General features: G+C 37.4%; 1 protein-coding gene across 1 annotated transcript in view; it reads right to left on the reverse strand.

The window, feature by feature from the left end:
* Positions 1-3,594: 3,594 nt before the first annotated feature.
* The window catches only part of LOC126377095 (equilibrative nucleoside transporter 1), a 49,849-nt gene continuing 27,284 nt past the window's right edge, over positions 3,595-26,159 (reverse strand). Inside the window, exons 3-10 of the mRNA XM_050024752.1 lie at positions 17,703-17,810; positions 12,805-13,042; positions 12,060-12,205; positions 11,594-11,826; positions 11,039-11,228; positions 9,056-9,168; positions 8,192-8,394; positions 3,595-8,033 (exon numbers count right to left, since the gene is read on the reverse strand). Coding sequence (XP_049880709.1) covers positions 7,898-8,033; positions 8,192-8,394; positions 9,056-9,168; positions 11,039-11,228; positions 11,594-11,826; positions 12,060-12,205; positions 12,805-13,042; positions 17,703-17,810 — 1,367 coding nt within the window. The 3' untranslated portion in view covers positions 3,595-7,897. The remainder of the gene's footprint in view (positions 8,034-8,191; positions 8,395-9,055; positions 9,169-11,038; positions 11,229-11,593; positions 11,827-12,059; positions 12,206-12,804; positions 13,043-17,702; positions 17,811-26,159) is intronic.

Consider the following 26,159-nt stretch of genomic DNA (forward strand, 5'->3'; position numbering starts at 1 on the left):
GATAGGGACATTGTCGAAATCACTTTGTAAGACTGTCCTTTGTTTGGTAAGGACTTTTCAAGCTTGAATCACCTGATTGTCCGAAAAAGTAAGATGATTCCGTGCTTCGAAGGGCACGTTAAGCCGTTTGTGCCGGCCATTAGCCGTAAAAAACACCTCCATCAACCCGCATTGGAGCAGCGTGGCGTTGATTGAAGGGAGGCCTGTGCCCAGCAGTGGGACGTATATAGGCTGTTTATGTTATGTTATGTGTACCTACCCTCCCAGGGTTAAGTCAGCCATCGACATCGAAAAGGAGAAGGTTCCTATACTTAAAAAAAGCCGGTCAAGTGAGAGTCCTACTCAAGCATCGATGGTTCCGTGCAAACTGCTGTCGACTTTGCTGTTGAAAAACTGTTGACTCCGTACGAGGGTTCCGTTTTCCCTTTTTTATTTGGTTTTGAAACCCTAAAAATCATCACTAATTTAAGAGCCACGCTCTTGTCGGTGTAGCATTCTCCATGCTACTTTTTTTACTAAAAATAGCGACCCAAAATAAATAAATAGGTAAGCGGACCCTGAAAACGGGATAACGCTAGGAAGATGATGATGAATCCTTAAAAATAGCTACATAGCAGTAGGAATATCTAATTATTTGTACCGGGTCATCAGCGCTCCACAATCACGAAATAACAATCTAATAATGAAGTCAGATATTTGCATATGCGAGAAGGTGATAAGTACGAGGGTTTGGGAGTGTGGTTATTACAGTGGAAAGGTTAAAGCTAATACTCACAGCCTTCGTCTAAGGGTGCTCAAGGTACTCCATAGCAATAATGATAGTATAGTAGATAAGTATCGTTTTAAATGTAGAATATTATTTAGATTTTTAGACAACATGCTTCGAGAAACAGACGAGACTGATACGAGACTGCTTTGGCCTAAGATGAGGCAGAAGAGCTGATTGAGGCAAATCGTCGACCACGCCGGTGGGGTCGGTATCAGGGAATGACGTCATCCACTCAACTCTGGAGTTCCAGATAAGAGTGAGACGACGTCGGAGAATGCCGGCTTTGAGCTGAGGTGGAGGTATTCCTTGAAGTCGCTATAGATACTGAAATGGGGGGGGCTACTACTGATACTGCTGAAAGGGGATTATCAACTCTGTTAAGTTGTTAATCCTTTATCTAACTCGGACAAAAGCTTTTTCTTCACGTTCCCTAATGTGTGTTTCAATAATCAACTGAATAGGTGATTTTTTCAAATCTTGAGTCCGGTGATAAGTACCTACTTGAGGTAGGTACCTACCTACCTACTCATCTTTTATCTATCACACTATTTCTCGAAACATATCTATTATGAAAAAGGGAAATCGTAAGTATTAGTAGTAATATAATAAGATGAAGTTTTATATTATATTTTTAAGCTTATTTCACCACCTTTAGACCATTAGGTATACTAGTGTACCTATAAATAGGTATCTGTTACAAATAGTAAATACCTACTACTAAGAGATAAAGATAAAAAATAATATTTTTATTGTGTATAGGTAGTTATAAATAAATGTTGCAGTTATACCTAGTTGCAAATTACGTCTCACAAAATTTTTCCTTTTTTTTTATTATAAACAAATTATTGCAAAGTACATTTTTATATTTAATACAGTACATCATAAACTTAAAAGTTACTGTGCACTGTACAGTGCGGTTTGCTGGCATATGTATGTACACATTTCCCACAGGCAATGAAATAACAAAAAAGAGAGTGAAAACGAAAAAAAAACTATTAAAAAATGTATACTTACAATGGGTAAGTAGGTCTATGAAATAATTATTAGTTTTCATTAAAAAAAAACAATAATCCAGTAACGTAACGGTCTAAAGGTGACGACATTAGCCTGTTATAAAATACTCTATTTCGAAATATGTTTAAATATGGCAGAATGTATAAATTCTATACCAATACTCCCTTATTGTCGACAGTTTTATACTGATTTATAACGCATCGAAACACCTACGTCTTTCGTGGCGTTACGCGCGCTTCTAAGTCATAGTCATAGTCATAGTCATTTATTGATAATAATAATTACACGTCACAGATATTACAAAATTCAATTAAATTAAATATTACTTCGGAATTCAAGTATTGTAACCTTTACCATGATATTAAATCTATTGGAACATGAATAATTTATGGACTTTTTATCGCATTATATTTACCTACTTACTATATAAGTTCGAATACAACATATCCAATCAAATTTGTGTACGAAAACGTTCTTACTTTTATATACTTTTGTGTTGTTAAAAAAAGCCAAATATTCTACGTTGCCGTAACATTTTTTTATCTTCGATTTCTCTTTCCTATTTTTCGCCTTCTTTGGTAATTATACAAACTGAATGAATATTCTGTATTCAAACGCTATTTAACTTACTTTGTAGCAAAACAAAACGCCTATTACTAAACTGATAGCAAAACATTTGGAAGATGATATTGATATGATAAGGCACGAGGGTATAATCAAGACAATCTAAGCGCATCCAGTTACTTTTATAAGGAAACAGATAGGGACTGTCCACGCTACGTTCCCCAAAAATAATATAGATGGCGTTGTTGAGGTGTGACGTGATAAATACATACTTTCTCATTACTTAGGTACATAATTATTCAAAAATACAATGTAATGGCAGAAGCATAATGTATAAAAATAATTGATGCTTGATATATGGATCACATGTATAGAATTATGTTGCTACCTATATTGTTTCCCTTTATTTTGATCAGAATAAAAATGGGTGGAAGGTGTGTTGTATCTGAGTAATAAAAAGGGTCATCGCTTTCATTTAAAATACCGAAAAACAAATAAAAAATGCATATTTCTGTTTTCCATGGGAAAATCTTTACAGTGCCACCTACACTGTTTTTGAAGAACGTAGCTACGAAAGTTCCTTATTGCACTATCTACAGAGGCAAAATATAAAAAGCAATATTTTACAAAGTACTCACTTATTACAAATCTCGACGTAAACAAATAAATTAAAATATCCTAGCTATCGTTAATCTTTGTAATAAAAATCCTTTTTTTATCGCACTCTCTCGTTCTAGCAAATAACGGTTCTAAGTAACAGAAAAGGGCTGAAACATAGGAAAGTGCGATGAGTTACGGCGTGTACGGAGTTTAACCCTTATACATCAATAAAAACCAATCTGTGACGACATTGAAAACCGTGTGACAAAATGTCGCACCTATTATTATTACATTATTCATTATTAAAATTCATAAATAAGTTAAATAGAAAAGGTAACGATTTTTGTCACCTTTAGATCTGTCTTTATTTGGTAATCAGAATTTCAAAATTTGTCTTTGACCTACGAAACTACCCAATTCGTTAACGACATCGCCAGAATAAAAAAAAGACGATGGTTGTACGGCTTTGCTTTTGCCATTCCCCAAGGGGATAAACAAAAAAAAACTATCCCGCGGTTAATATAATCGATTATTTGTACTTTTAATCTGCCTCACGAATATTATCACAATATACTTATCTATTTTCTTAACATGGCAGTGATTTCCAAGGACAGCTGAAATGAAACGAAAAAATAAAAAGCGCAAAATAAATGGAAAACATTTTACTACAAAATAAATAAACTAACAAACTCTAACGTATTGGTTTGTTCGAGCACAGGTTTAGGCAATGTATTGGTCTTGACGTGAACACACGATACTTTCAACGTTGGTAAACTACTTTGGAACTTGCGGCCGAGAGATTTTTGTTTAAACTTATGTAAGAAAAGAACAAAAAGGAACCTCACTAAACAAACTTATTAACCACAGTCAAATAAGGATTTATTTTATGATAGCTAAGGAGCTATCTGTACAAAGGCCCCGATTTCTCCTAATTTTAAGTTATACCCGTCATTTTCTTATCCACTGAAAAGGAAAGGGACGGCTGATTGACAACTGTTAATTTTAAATTGAATGTATAACCCGGGTGACTAAAATAGGCATTTCGCTGATATGCCACCCGTTTGACGTGTGCTGTCAACTTACTTCTGTCGGGTTATTAGCCAATGTAAAATTTTAGGAGGGTTTTTAAATGTCTGCCTAAAATTGACGTGTGTTCCATAAATGTTATGCCTGTCAATTACCCGTCCTTTTCGGCGGATAACAAAATGACAGGTATAACTTAAAATAAAATTTCTTACTATTATGCTTTAACTGTAAGCTGAATATTTCCTGACAACTGTAATATTGTATGTACGGTCACGAGGACTAATATGTATACACTTTGATACCATGTCACATTAACTTTTTTGACAAATTAAACCGTAAGTCTTAATGAAGTGTCAAATATGATATTGTAACAGGGTTCTAAAGTGGGTATATGATATTACTCATGACTGTACGACTGTTTACGACCGATATGGACAAAACGACCTTGAACTTTACACAGTTTCACAATAAATGATTCTTTTTCTAAATATAATAGAGAATATTTACAACCGTAACTTGAAATTGACCTCCATACTCCAAATATTTATCCATCCAAAGTAGTTTTCCAACATATAGTGCAATAAGCATCAATATTACCAAACTTAACACTACAGATCCATAGCCAAAGTTAAGCTTAACAACAATATTAGTTTCTCAGTCTGTCAATAAATCATAACTTGTTAGTGTACATTTAATTAGTGAATGATCCTTTGAGTATTTCTAGTTCGAGCGTGCTGAAGTTCAACGTAAATCTAAGTCGACACGCCGCCGTTAGATTGGAGCTAACTCTATACAAGTTTGAGTGAAAATTCATGTACAAAAGAACCATTCACAATATTACATTACAACATGTCTTTGCTCACAAACTCCAATTGATTATCTACTGAAAAACATACCGTGCATACAAAATGAAAACATTTCACACTATTGCTTGTTTTAAAATGTTTTTTTTACATATATTCAACATAGTATTACTTATTTTAGTAACTATATTTTAACATTATAACATAGTAGCACTTTGGATTAGTATTTTATGTGTATTGAATCATACATGTATTGTCAAATATTACAATATCAAATAGAAGACAGAATTAGAAATGCCATTGTAATATTTGCACGGAAGAAACTAACTAAATAGTAAAAAGTCAAAGATTCATAAAAACTATAACACGCCTACATAAAACGAAATGCAAAGAATAGAATATTATAGTTGATAAATAAAATTATTTATACATAATTATATTGCAAAATGATCACTTCACAACAAAACCTGATACTAAAAATTAAAAGTACCCACACCATTACTTAGTTAACTTTAGTATCAGATAATTATGTGGTTTATAGTTTTAACAATTGTAATGAAAAATGGGCTACTTCTCTTATTGGCACATATCACCCTTTAGTTTGAAATCCTAACCGTCATTATGACTTCAAAACTAATAGGGAGTAAAAACCAATCGAGTCATACATTCCCATAAAACATCAAATTAATATCAATTTTATTCAACTGTTTTGTACTAGCTACAATATAAATATATCTATATATATATGGACTTACAAACTTTAACAGTATGTATAACTATACATAGGCATATTATATAACTTTCGAGTAGCACAAGATTGGATATATAACCATAACTGTTGTACCACACAGCCTATTTATTTATATTTTCACAACTCTAAAAATTAGCGTGGTATCACACTTGTCGACGCAGAGTCGGCGTGATTCCAAATCGACAATCTAAATACGTCCTTATTATTTATATAGGAATTCTATTACATCTTGTGCTACCCTATTTCTTGTTTATTTAATTCCAATAACATAGTCATACAAGCACAAGCGGGTATATCATATTCGTCCCTCCACTCGGGTCTGCATGACTATCGCGCCGCGCGCGGCACGAATTATATTGAGCGCTTCGACCAATAGCCGTTTGACGTCCATCTACATAGATAGCATTCGTATCGTTTATTGGTCCAAGCGCTCCATATAAATCACGCCGCGCGCCGCGCGTTTGTCATGCAGACCCGGCAGGAGATCGTGTTATTGTTCTGAATGTCAAATGTTCATTATAGATCCACTTGGCCGAAATAGGGGCGTACGAAATGAACAACGCGTGGGTACAAATTGCTCCCAAATCAACCCAGAAAAAATCTTCCCTTTTTTAAGTTATTTTAAGTTATACCCCACAACAGCCTCTGTGGTCTAGTGGTTAGAGCGTTAGGCTCACGATCTGGAGGTCCGGGTTCGATTCCCGATGGGGACATTGTCGAAATCACTTTGTGAGACTGTCCTTTGTTTGGTAAGGACTTTTCAGGCTTGAATCACCTGATTGTCCGAAAAAGTAAGATGATTCCGTGCTTCGGAGGGCACGTTAAGCCGTTGGTCCCGGCTATTAGCCGTAAAAACACCTCCACCAATCCGCATTGGAGCAGCGTGGTGGAGTATGCTCCATACCCCCTCCGGTTGATTGAGGGGAGGCCTGTGCCCAGCAGTGGGACGTATATAGGCTGTTGATGATTGATTGATGAAGTTATACCCGTCATTTTCTAATCCGCTAAAAAAGAAAGGGACGGATGATCGACAACTGTTCGTTTTAAAATGAATCACTAACCCGGGCGAATAAAATAGGCATCCCGCTGATATTGAAGCTGTTTGACGTGTGCTGTCAACTAAATTCTGTTTGGTTATTTGCCAATGTAAAATTTTGGGAGGGTTTTTCTTTTTAATTTCTGCTTGAAATTCACGTGTGTTCCATACATTTTATGCCTATTTCCCGTCCCTTTCCTTTTCGGTGGATAGGAAAATGACAGGTATAACTTAAAATAAAAATAGATTGTGTGTACTGGAATCAGCAACATTGTAAATATAGACAAATAAAATTAACTAAAAAACGGAAGTCAGGGTGGGAATAATAAAGTCTTAGAGAAATTTTGTGTCAATTACAACAGAAATACTACTGGCGTACGGATCTGACATTCAGAACTTAACACACTTAACAATACAAAAAAAAACATATTTGACAAGTTGTCAATTGTTTCCTGTTAAAAACCAACAAATTGGATCATGTACCCATACTCATTACATGACAAAACATTGCATGTAATGTAGTGGTAATGCTACAATTACATACAAACTCGAAGGCTTCTTTTACACGCGCGTTTTTTTTACAGCGGTGAGCACGCGGCGGGGCAAAACGCTAGTGTGAAAGCAGCCTTGAGGAAAGAACTGTCATAAGTTGCTGGTTTTGTCCGCTAGGCGCAATTTGTATGAACTGTTGTCGCTACTAGCTCACATACCATGTCTTATCATCTGTAGGCAGTTATTTTTTGTAAAAATGTGTCTGATTTTTAGATAGAAACAACTGCATTTACTCTATTTGAGTAACTATATACAATTATTCCAGTCTACCCAATTCGCGTTTGCCTAGTCAATATGTTATATATATTCATTAATAAATTCTCCTACCCTCTTTACAATATTTTCGTTATCATACTTAGTTAATCCTAAATGTCACTTTAATAAATCACGTATTTTAGTCAAAATTCTTTCAATTCAATGGTCATTTGCAGTTCAAGCCTCAATCCATTTGTAAAAGATTTCACTTTGTGGCTTGTTTTTCGTCTTGCATATTTAAGTATTTATGGGAGAGCGCCGTAGTATTACGGATATGTTTTTTAATTCATGCTCGAAGCATTATTTACGCGCAAAACAGTCGTAACAACAAGCAAGCCACAAAGCCACTTTACACTTTTTCACTTGTCAACAGCTGTTTTCACTTGTCAATGACTGTTTTCACTTGTCAACGATTGTTTTTACTTGTCATCGACTGTTTTCACTTGTCAACGACTGTTTTCACGTCCACCTCACAAGTCGATCTTCCGGAGCAGGTTGAGCAACTCGTGTAGGTAGTTGGCTATGCGCTAGGCGGAGCGCCACATTTCTAGCGAGACGAGCCGCGGGCCGAGCCCTGAGAAGGCGATCCCTGTGAGGATGCCAGTTATCAGCATTGCGCCGCCTATCATGCCGGCCTTGGATGCGTGTTCCGGGGCCACGTTACTGGAATGGTAAAAGATAACATAAACAAGTAGTCAATTGGTCGACTAGTCGGCTTTCAGAGGCCGACTATTGATATGGCTTTTGAATTGGTTATTGAATTGGAATTGGCCAGTCGGCCAAAATCGTAGTTGGCACATTTCAAGTATAAAGACACTTACCCACTAACATACATCATGGCCAGCGAGCTACAGTGGCCCGAGGTCCAACCGAGCAGGATGGCCAAGAACCAGTACGCCCAGTCCGAGGTGATGACCACGTCGAGGGTTCGTTTCACGCCCGTTGGCTGATAGTTGCACAGTAAGAAGAGAGGGATGAACACTATACGCGCTGTCGTTGCCACCCACAGCCAGCGGCGGGTGGGCTGGAAAATAAACGTAATGTTAACACAAATTCAAAGCCTACTAAATGTTCCCCATAGTTCTTCTTCTTTGCGAGTCGATGGCGATCCCCATAGTTTACACTCTAATTAAAAATCTTCTTATATCCAAAATGAGGATAAAAACTAGAAGCTCAAATGGAGGCGGCAACATGGTTGAGTGTTTCTAAATGTTAACAGTTCTCCGTACTGTCCGGCTAAAATTCGTAATAAATTTCTATAAAGGAGAGAAGGGGAAAGGGAGGGAGGAAGGGGGGGAAGGGGAGGAGGTTATTTCTGTCAGAGAATTAGTCTGGCGATTCAGAGGGGTAATGCTGCCAGCTTGTTGGGCACCTTGCCTCGATGTGACGCATTGGAGGAGGTGTTTTATTTATAAGATGTGTTTGTTTTGTTTTTAATTGTTGGAATAAATGGATGTACCTATAAAGGATGAGTTACGAAAAAAAGGCAGCCAGTTGGAAAAAGGCAGTTTTGATTGAAAATAAGCTTTCTTTCGCATCTAGAGGTTTTGTTAGCAAAAAACATATCCGAATGTGATTTTTGAAAAAGCAGCTTAAGCGATTTTCACTGTAATGCGACGATATGCTGTACGACGCGTAGTTGCCAAAGAAAAAAATACCTTTTTCAACATAAAACGGATACTTACGTAAGGAAAGAATGAAGCGGTGATATTGCCAATCATGGCAGTAAGGTTGAACGTCAGGAAACATGTGATCCTCACGAAGTTTGAACCGAATAGACCGCTCAGAGAATTCACGTCTGTGATGAGAAAATATCATAATTAAAAAAATATATCATCATCATCATCAGCCCATTAACGTCCCCACTGCTGGGGCACGGGCCTTCCCTATGGATGGATAGGGAGATCAGGCCTTAAACCGTCACGCGGGCCCAGTGCGGATTGATGGTTATTAACGACTGCTAATGCAGCCGGGACCAACGGCTTAACGTGCCTTCCGAAGCACGGAGGAGCTCGAGATGAATTTTTTTTGTTTTTTTTTTGTGGTCACCCATCCTATGACCGGCCTTTCCGAAAGTTGCTTAACTTCAACAATTGCAGACCGAGCGCGTTTACTGCTGCGCCAACGAGCTCCTCCTTCAAAAAAAATATAAGTAATTTTATTTCCCACCGGGACATAGAATAAGGAATAACACTATATATAGCTCGGTAACTATCCGCTCCCCACCAGCAGCACCAGCTAGGTTTACCTCACCCCTCGGTCTTACTTTAGTCTTCTATCGTATGGGTGTCAGACGTCACACACACACAGATACGGGTGTACGATAAAATTTTCTATTTTTATTTGATGACGTCACACGACATTATTTCCATACAAACTCAAAAAAACTTTCGGTTTGATGTTTGATAAAAAGTATGTCAGATGACTAAGTACGTTGTCAAGTATAGCCTATTATAGAAGCATACGATCCCCTTGAAGGACATGAACGACTGGAAACTGTTTTTTTTTTTTTTATATATTGGCTCAGGTTTGACCACAATCTCACCTTATGGTAAGTGACGTGGTCTAGGGTGGATCACGCTTATCTAGCAAACCCTAGCCGTTTTATTTTGAGACTTTGATTTTTATGCGACGGAAAATTCCACTTGATATCAACTCAGAATCATGGTCTGAATCATCCCCTTCAGTATTCGTTACAGTGTCACTAACACCCATACCTACTTGTATGGCTACTGTATGTACTAGTATGGAGTGTAAGTGACATCGTAACGAATACTGAGAGGGATGATTCAGCTGATTATTCTGAGTTAATATCAAGTGGAATTTTCCATCGCAAAAGTATAGAATTGAAAATAATTTAAAAAAACAAAAAAAATAACATGGTTTCCGTCGAAAAGTATGACACGAAAAATAATTAAAAAAAAAAAACAAAAAACATGAATTTTCTTACAGGAAATTCCACTTGATATCAACTCAGAATCATGGTCTGAATCATCCGGGTTGAGAGCCTTCAGCGCTCCCCATTTGTACGGCTCAAATTCAAAAATATCTTTATTCAATAGGTAACATAATTACACTTTGAATCGTCAATTTTACATAACGAACGTCTCATCCGCCTAAAACTACTGCAGCTTCTCACAACCTGTATAGCCAGGGAAAAGAAGCTGCAAGAAAAACCTCGGCACAGGGCCCTAGACGTTCATTAAAAAAAAAAAAAAGTAGTAGTTAAGTAAGTAGTTAATGTCATCTGCGGCAAATCTACAAGAAGTAAAAAAAAAAAGATCTGAATCATCCCCCAAAGTTTTCGTTACGGTGTCGCTAACACCCTGTATACTTCTTCTATCGTGTGGATTGTGAGGTGGATAACCAACCCCACCAACCCTGGTGTGAGGATTATTACTGACCCGCCATAGGCTCCTGACATGACTCATGTAACGACTACGTACTTACATCACTAAGTAATAACCGGGACCAACGGCTTAACGTGCCTTCCGAAGCACGGATCTTTTTACATTTTGGACAATCATGTGATCAGCCTGTAATGTCCTAAGCAAACTAGGGATCACAAAGTGTTTTTTGTGATTTGTCCCCACTGGGATTCGAACCCGGGACCTCCGGATCGTGAGCACAACGTTCAATTACTGGACCACGGAGGCCGTTATACTGACCGGAGTGCACAGCGGGGAAGACAGCGAGAGACACGAAGAACACGAGCCACACGTTGTACAGCTGCACCCAGCACTGCGCCAGTATCTGTCCGTAGGGCGTGCGCTTGGGCGCCGGCGGGCTGGTGGCCGCCAGCGCTGGGTTCACCTGCATCGTGCGCTGCTGCAGCGTGTCGTGGTAGCGGTAGAACCTCTGTAACGATATATAAAATTGTATTTTAATTTAATTGTGTTAAATAATAATAATAAGTTTTTTTTTTAATGACTTTTTTTAACTGGTGACTAATCAGGAAGGTACTTACACTTTTTTTTTGACGTGACTTATTGTATATTTGCCGCGGATGGCATGTAAGAACTACTGGAGGCCAAAAATTGTGAGATAGGGCATGAAGGAAACGATTATTATTTCTATACCTTTGTTTATTTACGTTTTATAATTTTCTACGTTTTCCTCTTTAAAGACAACCGTCCGCCATTTCCCTGTCATTCCGCAATCCTCTGTATGGAAATACTGTTCTATGACGTCTTAAAATAAACTACTTGGGTGGAGGTACTTACATTGAGCGGCAGAGCAAAGTAGGTATCGAAGCAGACAAGGAGCACGAACATCCCCCCGATGAAGTAGTAGATGGCGGAGGTGCGCAGCGAGCCACTGAAGCTTGCAGACAGCCAGTTGAGCAGCACCACCATAGTGCCGCAGACGTTGTTGCCGAGCACCACGGCCCCCGTGTAGCTAGGGGGCAGGCGTGCCGCCACGCCGAACACCGAGTTTTGGAAGACCGCGTTGCATGCTGGAATTGGATACATACAGAGTGTTAGTGACATCGTAACGAAAACTTTGAGGAACGATTCAGGCCATGATTCTGAGTTGATATCTAGTGGAATTTTCCGTCGCAAAATACATGATTTTTTAGTTTTTTTTTTTAATTATCTTCAATTCTATACTTTTGCGATTGACAATTCCACTATGTAATGAATAATTTATTTATGTGAATAAATGAGTCCGATAAAGGCAGTGACATACCATTTAGCAGGAAGACGGTGACCATGGTGACCCAGAAGAAGGCAGCGGGCCAGTCGTGGGTGTCCATCATGGCCAACACGATGGTGATCACGAAGATGAACACCTCGATGATCAGCGACCACACTATGCGTGTCGTCAGGTTACCGCTGAAATGTAGATAAGTTAGTCGATCTGGGAGTTCGATTCCCGATAGGGGTATTGTCGAAATCACTTTGTAAGACTGTCGTTTGTTTGGTAATTACATTGCAGCCTGTTTGTCCGCAAAAGGATGATGATTCCGTGCTTCGGAGGTCACGTTAAACCGTTGGTCCCGGCTATTAGCCGTAAAATACCTCCACCAGCCCGCAATGGAGCAGCGTAGTGGAGTATGCTGTTATCACGTCTAAACAAAAATCTGGGTACTTAGTCCATCGAAGGCTGTAAGTACATCTCACTAGCCCATTTGGGTATATAGCCATGAGCTTATGATGTATATTAGACTGGTTTACTCCTTCGCGGCCGGCGAAATATTTGTACTAAATTCATTCTTGTAAGTATTGTTGGACTGTTTCTGTAATACTGTAATTTATTAATGTGTAATAAAGACTTTTGAAATCAAATCAAAATCACTCCTTCGCGGGTTGGAAGGTCAGACAGGCAATCGCGTCTGTAAAAAACCGGACCTGTCAAATCAGGTTAGATAAGCGGACCCTGTGAAAACGGGGTAACGCAAGAGAGTTATGACCCTTTAAAAAAAACCACTCACCCAAGCACAACAAAGACGTTAAACCAGCTGAACAGAAAGTTGGGCAGCTGACTCGCGTATCCTATGTACACGAGGAAGCTGTCTCCGTATGAGGAATCCTTGAGCTTGTATTGGACGAAGTAATCCTTAGCTGTGATAAACATGTTCCATGCAGTCAGCGTGCCCACCCCGTGTAGGATCAAGGTCAGGTAGATGATGTACCATTTGTCCTTAGGCGGCGCCAGGTCCATAGCAATTCCTGGAATGAAGGGGTTTGGATGTTACTTTTTGGCAGTTATTATTATTGGCATAAAACTGAAAAGACACATAATACACTTATCTGTATCAAAATAAAATATCTATTAAAAAAAAACAAAGGAACTTCCGATAAATGAACTTAAAAGAAACGTAACTTCGTCACATCACATCTAATTTGGGTGCTCAAAAGGTCTTAGATCTAACACTAAAATTATAAGTAATACTATCTAAATCATCTACAGTCTACCTACACTTTTACAATTGTAAATTCAAATATGTTTATTTCTGACTCCTTTTTTATATCAAAATAATTCTGTTTTATAAAAAGTAAAGTGACCAGTCCAAAAACACTTTTAAACTGTCATTAACTATTCTTCTTCTTCTTATCGTGTGGGTTGTGAGGTGGAATACCAGCCTCATCAACCCTGGTGTCAGTCAGGGTTATGATTGAGCCGCCAAAGGCCGCTGACATGGCTCATGTAACGATTATTCACTATTAACTATTCAAGCTCACAGTTTGTTTTTACATTTCGTATATATGAATATTTCGCTTTATAACAAAAAAAAATAAACAACGCTTTTACCAGTATATTCAATCCTAGTAACTTTGAACTTGAACTACTAATTTTAAACACACACACAGACCGCACTAATAACAATGACTGACAGAGTTCTCTCGTGCGAATTGACTGGCTCTTGTTACATCGCATCGTCCCAAGTTACAAGTATTTATAACTGTAAAATCATTACTCATATTTCGAACATGCTAAAGAGCAGATACATTTACAGCCAGGGACCACATTATAACGCTAACGACCAGTGTACACTAAACTACAAATCGTTTACTTTTTTGTGAACATGCAAGATAAGACTAAGAATAGAGACTATGGAATTCCATTTGCTTCGATCCTGACACACTTCTCTTGCTTCCTCCACGTTCATAAATTGATTCGTACAAACATGGCGAAAAAAGAACTGAAAATTTAAAAAATAAAATTCAAATAAGAAAAGGCTTAATTGCCGTGTCCACACTGCCCGAAAACTATAGATGTTATTTAAAAAAATACAGCAATATTTAAATACCACTTTGAAAGCGTTTTCGCAGCAGTCGGATTTTTAGTAAACCCGAAACCGAGAAACAGAAATCTTACCCTAAAAATTTGAACAATTTCTAGGTTCCATTTCCAATATAAAAAAATCGGTTATGTATCAGATACGTACCTCTGAATAAATGTATAATTCTTTTACACTAGAAACTCACACATCAATGATAATTATAATTATTACAAAAAACACCGTTGCGCCGTTATGTGCTAATTATTATGGTCGAAGACCAGTACTACAGCAATCGATCATCGATCCACTATAGTATAGTAAACTTAAATGAAACCCACGCATTGCATTATGATTAAAAATGAGCTAGGTATTCAGTTTAATAATTTTATATAACCGCCATTTACACTTCCATTTCGTATTATTACAGAAAAAAAAAACAATAGACCGGAAGCAAATTACAGATAAGAAAAACATAGAACCGAAAATAAATATACCTAGATAAATGAGCTATAGCTATTTTGAAACTCATTATTACGTCCCACTTAAGATGAATTGTGTGAATTTGTATGAAAAAGCACACCGTGACGTCATAGAAAAACGTGAAAAAATGTCGGACTTATTATTACGTTTTTCTTGATTAAAATTCATAAATCAGTTAAATAGAAAAAAGAAAATTCATTATTCATTATTTTTAGACCTGTCTTTATTGAGTAATTAGAATTTCATAATTTATCTTGAACCTAGTACACGACCCAATTGTTGTAAAAATATCAAGTCTCACCAACCACCCACGATGTAATCTATAAGTAATATCAAAACACTAATTTATTTATTTCACCAACAACTTACATTATAAAACATATAATAATAATCTAATTAATAAAAATAATAATTCCATTATTATAGATAATAAATACCAACATTTAAAAATAATCTGTAGCGATATTTAGGTGCACACAAATCTATTGAATGAGACTTGCGTGTGTTTTAATAAAGCTATACTGTACCCACTTTGAAAATGTGACTTCAGTATAAACTGAGACACTGCGTTGGGAGTGGGAAAATTTTTATTTATAAAATAATTCTACTCAAAACGACCATACGCTGCGCTGGGATTCGATCCCAGGACCCGAGAGACAATCCAGTCCGCTGACTGAACGCGCCGTTTTGTCCACCAAAGATAAGCGTGAATTTTACAGTGTCTTTATACGCGCGGTACTAACGCCATCTATCGGAATATAGGTGTATCATCGAATCGATCGGCTGTCCTCCTTTTTTTTACTAATATTTCATTATTATACTTACCATGAAAGTACATTTGCAAGGAAATCATTAGATTCAGCTAACTGTTCATAGTAACGCCTACATACGCCTTGTGTGGTAAATTGTATTTCAAAGTCATTATTATAGCATAGCTCTTAATGAATATCGAAGTATCGAAGGACAATAGTTTAATTATGGGTACACAATTCATCTTATTTGTATTTCACTTATGTTTTCCATTTCATTGTTAATGTCAAGAATTTCGAGAATGACCTACTTCAGACTTAGATCCTTTTGTTATAATAAGTTAATTAACTATTAAGTAAAAATGAGTTCAATAGTTGACAGGTTTTATATATGACGTCACACGGACAGTATTTCCATAACAATTCAATAGAAAATTGACTAAGTTGTAAAATAATATATATATGAATAAGAATACCAATAAAATTTTATTGCCAGTAACAGTTTACATTTTTCTTTAAGAACTAGGTAATTGGGTAGTTTCCTAGGTCAAAGATAAATTAAGAAATTGTGATTACTAAAAGACAGATGTAAAGGTGACAAAAAACGTTTTCTTTTTCTATTTATTTTTATATGTAAATAAATAAATAAAATAAATAAATATTTACCTAATTTATGAATTTTAATAAAGACAAATTTTATAAGCGACATTTTGTCACGGTTTTCTATGGCGTCAAAGTTGCTTTTTCATACAAATTCCATAGTAATTTCGTTTTTTCGTTTAGTAAAAAGTTACTGATTTGACTAGTTAAAAAACTATTATAAATATTACGAATACGGGCAAAAGGAAAAGGCTCAGCTTGTGCTGTGATGGAGCCATGCTATAGCACCATCCAGCTCTGGTTTATTTCTGTATGATCAACCCCAGACTGGTTTTCTATAAATAGTACCACAGCTAAACCTCTACCAGTTGAGTGACATTCGATTTCTACCCACGCCGCACCTCGCCCACAGCGATCGTTAATTGGTTTTCAGTCAGTAGACATTTTTCGATTTCATCATTTGGGTGAATCTCAAAATTTCAAGTTTGGTGGCGAAATTTCATATTATTTTTTCGTGAAAAATTGGGTTCCCACATGAAAAAGATCCAAAAGGATCCTAGGGATCCAATTTCTCACGAAAAAATTATATGACAGTTCGCCACCAAACTTTGCACATTTTGATATTCACCCATTTAGAGGGATGTTTTCTGCCTAAAATTGACGTGTGTTCCATAAAAAGCCTGTCGATTACCTGTCCCTTTCCTTTTCGGCAGATAAGAAACAGACAGGTGTAACTTTAAAATAAAATTAGACGTTGTGTACTGGAATCAGCATCTATATTACTCTATTTTTTAAATCTTAATAACCTTGACCGACATCTATAGCGAATTTTGTCTTTATCCACGTCACACCCCGGACACTTCATACAAACATCCTCGTTTTACACAGACAGCATACATTGACGTTATCGTACACGCGCATCTGTGTGTGTGACGTCTGACGCCATACGATACAAGTCTAAACTATGTTCGAGGGGGGGTGAGGTAAACCTAGCTCAGCCGCTGGTGGGGAGCGGAGAGTTGCCGTTCTATACGTAGATTATTCCTTATTCTATGTCCACGTGAAGTCACGTATGGATGTATTATATTTAGCATTGTTCAGCTAGACCCTCGAAGCTAGACAGTAATAGCTACAACTAATCCATGGCTCAGACTTCATAGTTATAATCAGAATAACTAATAAGTCCCGCGAGTGTTATTACAAATGAATCGTTTGCGTTGGGCTGACGATCTGGAGGTCCGGGTTCGTTTCCTAATGGGGACATTATCGAAATCACTTTGTGAGACTGTCCTTCGTTTGGGAGGCAGAATCATATGAATAAGGCACGTTAAGCCAACGTGTTGGTCTCCAAGCCGAAATGCCTCTACTAACCTGGAGCATCGTGGTGATGCTCCATACCCCCTCCGATTGATTGAGGGGAGGCCTGTGCCCAACAGTGGGACATTAGGCTTTTTACGTTGTTTTTTTTTTCATATTTGTTTATGTGAACGTCGATCGTAAGATATTCAAACGTAGGCCAAATCATTAATATTAAGGTTTTCTGTAACCTAAGTTCGAATGTCAGTAGTTCGATGAATGCTTCGGTCCAGCTTTCATCGGGCAAGGAGGGGTTCGATACAAAGTTGACTCGCATTCGTTAAAAATATAAATCGAAAAAAAAATTGAGTCGAATAAGGATTCATCGAACTATTGACATTCGCACTTAAGTTTCGGACTCGTGGATAGTGAAGCGACCGATGCGACGGCAATGCAAGTGGTAAAGAAAATAAGGTGTACCTTTTAAGTTGAGCGTATCATTCGGCAAGTTGGAACCCTCCCACGCCGGGGTCAGTTTGACCGGCTCGTTGCGGAGGAACGGCGCCTTCTCGCCCTCCGCCTCCCATCCTGAAGACAAACAGAACACAGCAGTTAGACACCTTGTCTGTAACTTAAAATGCAAGTTGTGAGTTGAAGAGTTTCTCTTGTAAAATTGCAAAAATGCTATAAAAACCTGTACAACCGCCGATGCAATATACGTCTTAGCGAAAAGATTGGGAACTTACAACTGTATACGTAGAATCGACAATAGTAACGTTAACACAATAGTGATTTGGCTTATTAACAATCTTTGATAATGTAGTACTAAAAATCGTGAACTACGGATTCAATGCTATTGTTTTGTTACCGGTTGTTAGCGAAAGCAATGGTATCGATCGTCATAAAACCTCACATCACATCTACTACCTACTTGACAACCTAGTCAAATGAGATACTTTTTACGAAACGTCAAAACGAAACTTTGGAGTTTGTATGGAAATACTGTCCTGTGACGTCATCAATAAAAGCGGCTACTCGTAAACGTCGTACTCATTAGCCCCGATTCCTGCAGACACATCCTAATTTTATTTTAAGTTATACCTGTCATTTTCTTATTCGCCGAAAAGGAAAGAGACGGATGATGGACAACTGTTCATTTTAAAATGGATGAATAACCCGGGCGAATAAAATAGGCAATCTGGAATCAACACCAGTGTTACTTCATTCATAAATAAAATTAGAAAATAGTCGAAAAATAAAATTAGATTGATTTTTGATCAACTTAGACTGGCTTCTATTTCTAGATTAGAATTTCATAATTTATCTAATGACCCAGTCAAATACCCTACCTCAACTGTTGAAAGAAAGACACATTTCTTTTTTAACACGTTACAAAACAAAAATAATTATTAAAAACGCTGATTACAAAAGGAATATTCCTTTTTCTATATTTGGTTTTGGTTTGAACAAACCAGGACGAGCGTGTTAGCTTAAACGCGGTAGTTAGTTAGTTAGTTAGTGGGCACTGGTTTCCGCATTTAGAGTCTAAGATGTCCCATTATGCGTGCTATTGTTGACTACGTAAGCCAACCTAACTCCTTCCAGAAGCTCAGAAGCCTCCTGGGGTTTTCACAGGCTTCGCGGAGCGACCCCATTCCTTTGAGGATTTGTACCCGTTGTGCTGACACTCCCGTGCATTCCAGGATTACATGGGGGGCCGTTTCTTCTGCATAAGCTTAAACGCAGAAACTAATTTCTATATTTGTAAAACCACTGACGGTCAGAGTCCAAAAATCTACACTCAGTTATCTACCGCTAAAGGAAAATGGCGTGAAGGTACATTAGTCTTATCAAATAAATTAACCAGGAGTCCCCTACAAGATTCGCGAACAAAAGGTTTAATTACCCGTCATCCGTAATTGCTCGAATAATTCAAGCAGGGAAATTCAGGTTGACAAGCTTTTGACAATAATTACTGTAGTACTCAACTCGGCATGTAAAGAAAAAACTAAGGATTAAGAGAATTTCGCCTTAATTAGCCTTATTTTTCTAGTTTTAGCTCTCAAATAGGGTTGTGTGTATTTTAGCAAAAATCGTGTATTTATTTGAAATCTAAATGACCTCAAAAAGTAGCCTGTTTATGAAACGTTGTTGCGAAATGCCTTTTAGAATCACCATCCCCCTAACATTATCCCGTTTTTCACAGGGTCCGCTTACCCAACCTCAAGATGTGACAGGTCCGGTTTTTTTACAGAAGCGACTGCCTGTCTGACCTTCCAACCCGCGAAGGGAAAACCAGCCCAATACAGGTTAGGTCACATACCTCCGAAAATGCTTTTCTCGGAAATGTGGGTTTCCTCACGATGTTTTCCTTCACCGCTGAGCACGTGACAATCATTTAAATGCCTTTTATACAATCTGTGGTCATATCACTAGGGTAAAGCGTTCTAAGAGTACATGTTAACAAACTTAATCAAACAATTCAAATAGGTAACAGTCACCATCACTAACCCCCATCAAGTTCATTTATTTCCTGAAGTTTTTTTGTATTTTTTAAAATTATTGTCAATTCTATACTTTTACGTTGGTAAATTCCACTTCACCAATCGGAATCATAGTCTGAATCATCCCTCCAAGTTTTCTATTATATATTTCTACGGTGTAGCTAACACCCTGTATGTATAGCGGTCCTTGGGATATGCCTTCCCTGGATATTTCCTCACCTAAGTGCCTCGCAGCTTATTCGATTAATATTCCTCATTTCGCGGTGCAGACTAGGTTTCTACTAGAATGGATTTAAAATTTCTACCTCGATTTTAAATTCGCTCAATCTGATCTGATTATACGTTGAGGTGGACAGATTGGGTGGTATAACTGTAAGTCTCACTAAATGTCAATATGTTAGTGCGACAGAGTCCTAAAGTGGGTACATTATATTGCTCATGACTGTACATCTCTGTATGTGATGTCATGTGTTATAAAAAAGCGAATAATTCTAAAATCAAACATTAGCACACGTTATAAAACCAGATACATTACGAACACGTGCTGGTGTAATATATATCATACGCATATACATATACGTACTGCCCCCGGGACAGATTTAACCGTGACACAGCAAACCGGTTATCATGAGTCGCGTAATCGTTAAAAACGTTGATGGGTTTACGTTTAACGAGCACGAAATTCTTTAATTAAATTTAAAAAAATATATCTTTTTCAGTAGTAGGTAATATTTTCCACTTCCGTCCAAATCGGACTCTGTTAATTTTCTTTTCTTTTATGTAGCTTTGTGTTGTAAAATTAAGAGCGCTGTTGACCCTAGATCAGCAGATTTATAAACGACCTCCGGAGGTCCTGGGTTCGGTTCCCGGTGGAGACATATCACAAAAATTACTTTGTGGTCCCTAGTTTGGTCAGAACATTACAGGCTGATCACCTGATTGTCCGAAAGTAAGATGATCCGTGCATAGTAGTGTTTGCTTACTCTAACGGGAAAAGAATCTCTCTCTGAATATGCTTCTTCTTTTTCTATCTTGTGAGGTGGAGTACCAACCTCATCAACTCTGGTGTCAGGGTCATTATTGAGCCGCCAAAGGCCCCTGACATGGCTCATGTAACGACTACTTACTTACATCAGGAAGTAGTAACCGGGACCGGGCTTATCATGCCTTCCGAAGCACGGATCGTCAGGTGATCAGCCTGTAATGTCCTAACCAAACTAGGGATCACAAAGTAAAAGTTATCTTCAAAGTTTGGGCCTTTTTTTGGCGCGTCTTATTTGTAACTTTGGCGCAAATGGCGTTAACTACTTGGCCGGACGAATGAGGAGCGCTGAGCTCTCACCTGGTAAAAAAGTTAAGCTATATACAACGGAATCTTCCACACAATCGCGTCACAATCCCCCATGCTTCTTGTGAATCCATCGCATGATAAATAAAGCACTTTTTAACTTAATTATAAACTTTCTTACAACGGAAATTTATTGCTCGCTTAGTGAACATTAAGGCAGGTTAAGAAATAGAGGTTAAAATGAATGCATAGAACCATTACCGACTGCGGTAGTACTGAACCATTAGCACTGGAAAACCGTTGAAAAATTGCTATAATTAAAGCATAATTGGGTAATGTCGCGCATACGTTATGTGATCGGTTTTTGACATGGTGTATTTTAAAACACGTTAGGCGGTTAGCATTTTTTAAGGGTGACTTATTGCAATTTTTCCGCATATGGATGTGAAAGGTGGACCTGACTCAGAAAGACAGAGAGAGACTCGAGGCCTTTGATATGTGGTGTTGGAGGAGGATAGAAACAATAAGTTGGGACTGAAAGAGTTACTAATGAGGAAGTGCCAATAAGAGTAAGGGAAAAGGGGCAAATATTGATAGTTATTGAGGACAGAAGAGATTTATTGAAGACACGACGAATTTATTAAAAACATCATAGAAAGGAAGCTACAAGGAAAGAGAGGAAGGGGAAGACCAAGAAGAGCTTACATGGAACAGATTAAAAAGAAGGCGTACATAATTGGTTGTCTTATAAGAAGGTGAAGGAATTGGTCTTTGATAGACAAGGATGGAGAATGCTTCACCGACAAGAGCGTGGCTGTTAAATTAGTGATGATGACATTAACTACTTGGGCAAACAAATAAAAAACACAGCTTACATGCAATATAATTAAATGAAAAAAAAAGAAAAACAAACTCGACCTGTCTCGGACAGAAATACAGAATACGGAATGAAGTTATGCATATTAAAAACTTACTTAACAGTTAGTTACGTACAATACAAACTATAAATCAATATGTAGGTAAGAGTATAGAAGTACTTATTTAAAGGTGCATAGGTACCAAACGTCATCGGAAAACATCGTGAGGAAACCTACATTCCCGAGACATGCATTTTCAGATGTATGTGACCAAGGTCGCAGGTTCACAGGCCTAAACCAATGATTGTTGAATTTGTTTTCGAATTCATGTTTGGATCATAAATGATTATCACGTGCTCAGCGGTGAAGGAAAACATCGTGAGGAAACCCACATTCCCGAGAAATGCATTTTCGGAGGTATGTGACCCAACCTGTATTGGGTTGGTTTTCCCTTCGCGGGTTGGAAGGTCAGACAGGCAGTCGCTTATGTAAAAAACTAGACTTGACAAATCTTCAGGTTAATTAAGCGGACCCTGTGAAAAACGGGATAACGCAAAGGAGATGATAGGTACCTATATCGTCGTATAATGAAAACCGTGCAGGAGCTCGGTGGCGCAGCGGTTAACGCGCTCAGTCTGCGATTGTTGAAATTAAGCAACTTTCGCAAAGGCCGGTCATAGGATGGGTGACCACAAAAAAAGAAGTTTTCATCTCGAGCTCCTCCGTGCTTCGGAAGGCACGTTAAGCCGTTGGTCCCGGCTGCATTAGCAGTCGCTAATAACCATCAATCCGCACTGGGCCCGCGTGGTGGTTTAAGGCCCGATCTCCCTACCCATCCATAGGGAAGGCCCGTGCCCCAGTAGCGGGGACGTTAATGGGCTGATGATGATGATGAATAAAAACCACGTAAGCGCCATTTTGAATAATCACATTCAGACGTGATTTGCGTCAACAAAACCTCAATGAGAGACTTTCCAGGCTACATTCTTCAAAAATAATACAGATGGCGCTGTAGATTTTCCGTCGTTTAACTTTCTAATTTCATGGATAACAGACGTATCCTATTCTTTGTTTTTGGGTATAAAGGACCTTTTTTATAACAACCAGGCACAAGTTTTTACGTAGTTTTCACTTTAAGGCGACGATATGAACAGAGGGGATAAAGTGGCCACATCGAAGCAATTCATTAAAAAAGCATTTTGTTCTATATGCGCAAATGTCAAATTGCAATATTGCTTTTTTTAGATGAATCGCTTCGATGTGGCCATTTTAACCTCTCAGATGGCCATAACAAAGAATTGAGGTCAAACCTACAACAGTTCATCATTAGTTTGTTGCATTATATTACTTATTACACGCGGAAAAAACTCGATAGACTGATGAGGAAATAGATTTAAAACCGTTACGCAACTTTCTGTCCTAATATTTCTTTTTTTTTTCTCTCTTTTATCCAACATGGCCGGTGTCCGTTTAGTCCAACAATAGGTTTGGATTGCCAATAAAAGTTTTACATGCCATTTGATATTGGTATTGGTATATTCGCGTCCGAAATCGAATTCAGATTTAGAATATATTTCTTTCATAAATAATGTCGCGTGGTTTTGCGAAATAGTAGAGGAACAAACAAACACCTGAAGTCCCTAATGGAGTAGAGCCAAAGGTAATCTGAAGATACTTTGCAGACACTTTTGATGCGAAGTCCTTGGAGAGGTATAATATCACGCGTATATCCTCGAAGGGGTAGGCAGAATATAATAATAAATTCATGTATTCCAGATTAACATATCCATATCTAATAAATTAAATTAATACAATCAGCATTCAAAATTATGATTATCAATTTAAAAAAAATAAAGTTATTTTATCCCAACTGGGGTGTGGGTATAGTATACACACTCAGTCTTAGCCAGCTATGTTTGAGTCCCATGTAATAGCAGACGAGCCTATTGCCAGTGACCGTTCACGAATGGCGGAAACCACGTGATATGAATCATCTACGACCCGAACATGAAATCAAACTCATAAGTCGAATTCAGTGGTTTGGAGCCCGAGTCGCGTTTCGAACCCGTGACTAGGGAATGCAATCCTGATCAATCCCGAAGTATAATATGACGAGATCCCATTAGACATTGACGAGATTGGACGAATCTCCTTGAGTTACACTTTTTGTTTTGAATTATGCTGATTTCCAAAGAAAACTTAATTGTTTAGTTAGTAATATTGAAGTAAGTAAGTAAGTAAAATGTTTATTTTTCATGAGAAATACAGAAAATATGGGTACTATAAAAACCCCACAAAACCAATTCCTCGGTTTGTCTGTGGGAGTGGAGTTCGCTTAATGTTATTATGGTTAAGATACTTAAAGTTAATTTACAGCTAAGAGATCTTTTGCATGAGATGTTTAAATAAAGATTTTCTAAATTTATTTATATTGCACTATGTCGACCTAATATGAAGAATAAAGGTATTTGTTTTTATTTTTTCAATAAATATTTCGTTTTAATTAACCTCACTATCTTTTAATTTTTGACGTGACTTAATGTAGATGTGCCGCGGATGGCATTAACTACTTGGCCGGACAAATGGGGAACGCTGAAGGCTCTCACTCGGTACAACGTTTAAGACAAGACCTGAGGATGCCCAATTGGGCGCGAACTTCGGCTCAGGGCGTCGTCTGAGAGGAAATGAAATGAAATGAAATGAAATTTATTGTCATAAATGTGGTAAGTATATCGATGGAAGTAAAGCTTATAGCGCTCAGCACATTTAGTCATGTTGTGACATACAATAATAACTACTAAAAAATATTACAAAAACACTTATCTATATAAAAAAAGAAAGAAAAAAAAACCTATTTATAAACTGAAAAACTTACTTACGCTATAAAACTGCTTCCCCTTTAACCACTTTTTGAGTTGGGATCTAAACTTTAGATGGGGTAGCTCTTTAATATAGGACGGAATGGCGTTATATGTTCTCACACACATAGAATGTCAATTTTTATAATAAACTGTAGTTCTAGGAGTAAATTCCTGTCTTAGATTATTAAAAATGTTTGAAAGAATTAATCGACCCTAGTGGGTCGATAGCGATAAACGCTGATTGAGGGAAGTCGTCGACCACACCGGCGGGGACTACCTCACTATCACAAACAAGCAGTTTCCATCGTTTTCAGCCATCCTAACTATTCATTTTTTTATGAACTAGACGAGATCCCGAAATGTTTGGGATCTCGCGGTATTGATATTTCCAATCCCGCGGAATCTCGAATTTGCGATCTCGAGTCGAGATTGAATCCCCTACCCGTGACACTGTGATGCAAGTCACGCATTCTCTGATCAGGGCTATCAATGATTTCTCATGAACCTTAATAATGATCCATCACATTGGAAGGAAGAATCCCTCTGTGACTGTTGGTAGAAGCAAGAAACCATTTATGGTCATCTGACGGGTTTCCAATGTTAGAAAGATACCGTAGAAGTTGCTAATTGTAATTGGCAAGTTTGAGAAAACTGTTAAGTAACTGATTTCCAGGAATCAGTTCAGTTTTGAGAAATATAAAAGAAATACAATTAAAAATATACTGTAATAGAAAATATAACAATGAAAATCGGAACATAACACATATTTCAAATGGAAAAAATATTATGTTTTCTAGATCAATTCATTATTCTAGATGAATGAAAAAAGAGTATTATTAGCGGGAGTTTAAATATAATTTTCAGACCAAAATAGAGAGCCAATTTTCATAAATCGAAGATAGAGTTAATAGAGCAATGAAGAATTTTACAAAAAAAAAGCAATTATAGAGTATGAAACGGATATTATCAAACTAATGTTCCATATGGTTGAATCTGAAATATCCAATGTTTCCGATTTAAAATTAGCAATTGTAAAAACTTACGTTTCTCTTCGAACGTTCCGTAATCCATCTTGATTAAAGCACAGAGTAGATAGCGTGATACAAGTTTTAACTTCACACTTTTATAAAAAATGTAAAAAAAAAACCAGAAAAAGTTGTGTGTAAAATCGAAATAAATAAAAAATACTTCGGTGATGTTTATAACTTCAATTTAACTTTAATTTGTATATGCCATTTTTCTTAATTTTATTTTATTTATAAATAAAATGTTATTCAAAATTAAACAATTTTTTAATGAGAAGTTTATGAACGAGCAAATATAAACAAAGATAAGGTTATTTAAAAAGACTGGTCATTATGCGAAACACAACACAGTCCTACTTAATTTGATAAGGGTCGTATTACGGTCACTTCACAAATTGGATT

Source organism: Pectinophora gossypiella, chromosome 22, assembly GCF_024362695.1.
Source record: "Pectinophora gossypiella chromosome 22, ilPecGoss1.1, whole genome shotgun sequence".
Classification (NCBI taxonomy): domain Eukaryota; kingdom Metazoa; phylum Arthropoda; class Insecta; order Lepidoptera; family Gelechiidae; genus Pectinophora; species Pectinophora gossypiella.